This window comes from Trichomycterus rosablanca, chromosome 9 (genome assembly GCF_030014385.1).
Source record: "Trichomycterus rosablanca isolate fTriRos1 chromosome 9, fTriRos1.hap1, whole genome shotgun sequence".
Lineage (NCBI taxonomy): Eukaryota > Metazoa > Chordata > Actinopteri > Siluriformes > Trichomycteridae > Trichomycterus > Trichomycterus rosablanca.
The window spans coordinates 27,022,022-27,023,165 of record NC_085996.1 but is presented as its reverse complement, the minus strand read 5'-3'; the positions used below and the strand labels follow the sequence as shown (position 1 = coordinate 27,023,165).

The window sequence follows — 1,144 nt, the reverse complement described above, 5'->3', positions numbered from 1 at the left end:
TCTGCTGCACCTAAAACAAAATGCTATCTGATGAAGACTGAATTAAATTGTTAGGGTGAAGGCTTTACTTAATTTTATGATTAATGGTACAGCTGGTCTCTCTCCATGTTTTTTCTCTCCATCAAAAATATTTGTGAGGGCAAACTGACAGATGACTTAAGATGTTAATTATTTAAGCTTTAACGGGTCACCTTGGCCATCATCGCAACAATTGCCCCCCCCCCCCCCCCCCCCCCCTGAGAGATCTGGCAGGAGCCGCCACTGGCACGAGTTACTAACTGGTGAGCACCAGATACTAAAAGGTGCGCACCAGTTACTAAGTGGTGAGCACCAGATACTATGTGGTGAGCAACAGATCAGATGAGCACTTTCTTCTATTTCCTCAAAAGAACTACAGCAACTTAGTGACTGGTGCGCACCACATAGTATCTGGTGCTCACCACTTTTTTTTTACTGAATTCCTTATTATTATTATTTTTTTACTTAAAAAAAAAAATACACCATGTCCTATCAGGGGCTCCGTAGTTTTGCCAGCACTGAAGATACAATGTTTTTAATCTGAATAGAATCATTGCTGGATGTATTTGGAAGTTCAGCTTTTTACATTGTGCACGTTGTATCTTTTCTTGCCCAATGTGAGTGTTGATGATGTGCGCGGTCCCTTAAGACTGAGCCCAGTCTACATAATTCATTCTGAGGGGAGTGACTTGTTGCCCGTGCTTTTTTTTCTCCTGCCTGTATAAAACCTGAAGTTCCCAGCAAATCGCACTTACAGATGGAGAGCCGTCACCACTCAGCCGGGTTCAACACTCGAGCCAACCCCGACGCACCAGTCCGTTCTACCCCCTCTCGCTTGCTGCACCAGGTTTAGCCTCACCCCCCTAAAAAAGGAGGACTGTGCTTTTAGCGAGCACCTCTATAACGCCCCGTTTTGCAGGTTGTAATGCAGCACTTCCTTCGCTCTGTACGGTTCGGTTCTATGGCTGCTCGACGGGCGCTTTGGTTAACGGCGCTGCTTGCGGCGTTGGCGCGCACGGTGGTGCATGCTGCCGGGCCGGTGGTGCGTTGCGAGCCCTGCGATGCCGGAGCGCTTGGGCAGTGCAAGCCGCTGCCACGTGACTGCACGGAGCGGGTTCGGGAGCCG

At 48.7% G+C, this 1,144-nt stretch overlaps 1 protein-coding gene across 1 annotated transcript in view; it reads left to right on the top strand.

Moving 5' to 3' along the window:
* Positions 1 to 798: 798 nt before the first annotated feature.
* The window catches only part of igfbp3 (insulin-like growth factor binding protein 3), a 33,637-nt gene continuing 33,291 nt past the window's right edge, over positions 799 to 1,144 (top strand). The window contains exon 1 of the mRNA XM_063002182.1: positions 799 to 1,144. This exon is cut by the window's right edge and continues 202 nt beyond it. Within this exon, the coding sequence (XP_062858252.1) occupies positions 944 to 1,144 (201 nt within the window). The 5' untranslated portion in view covers positions 799 to 943.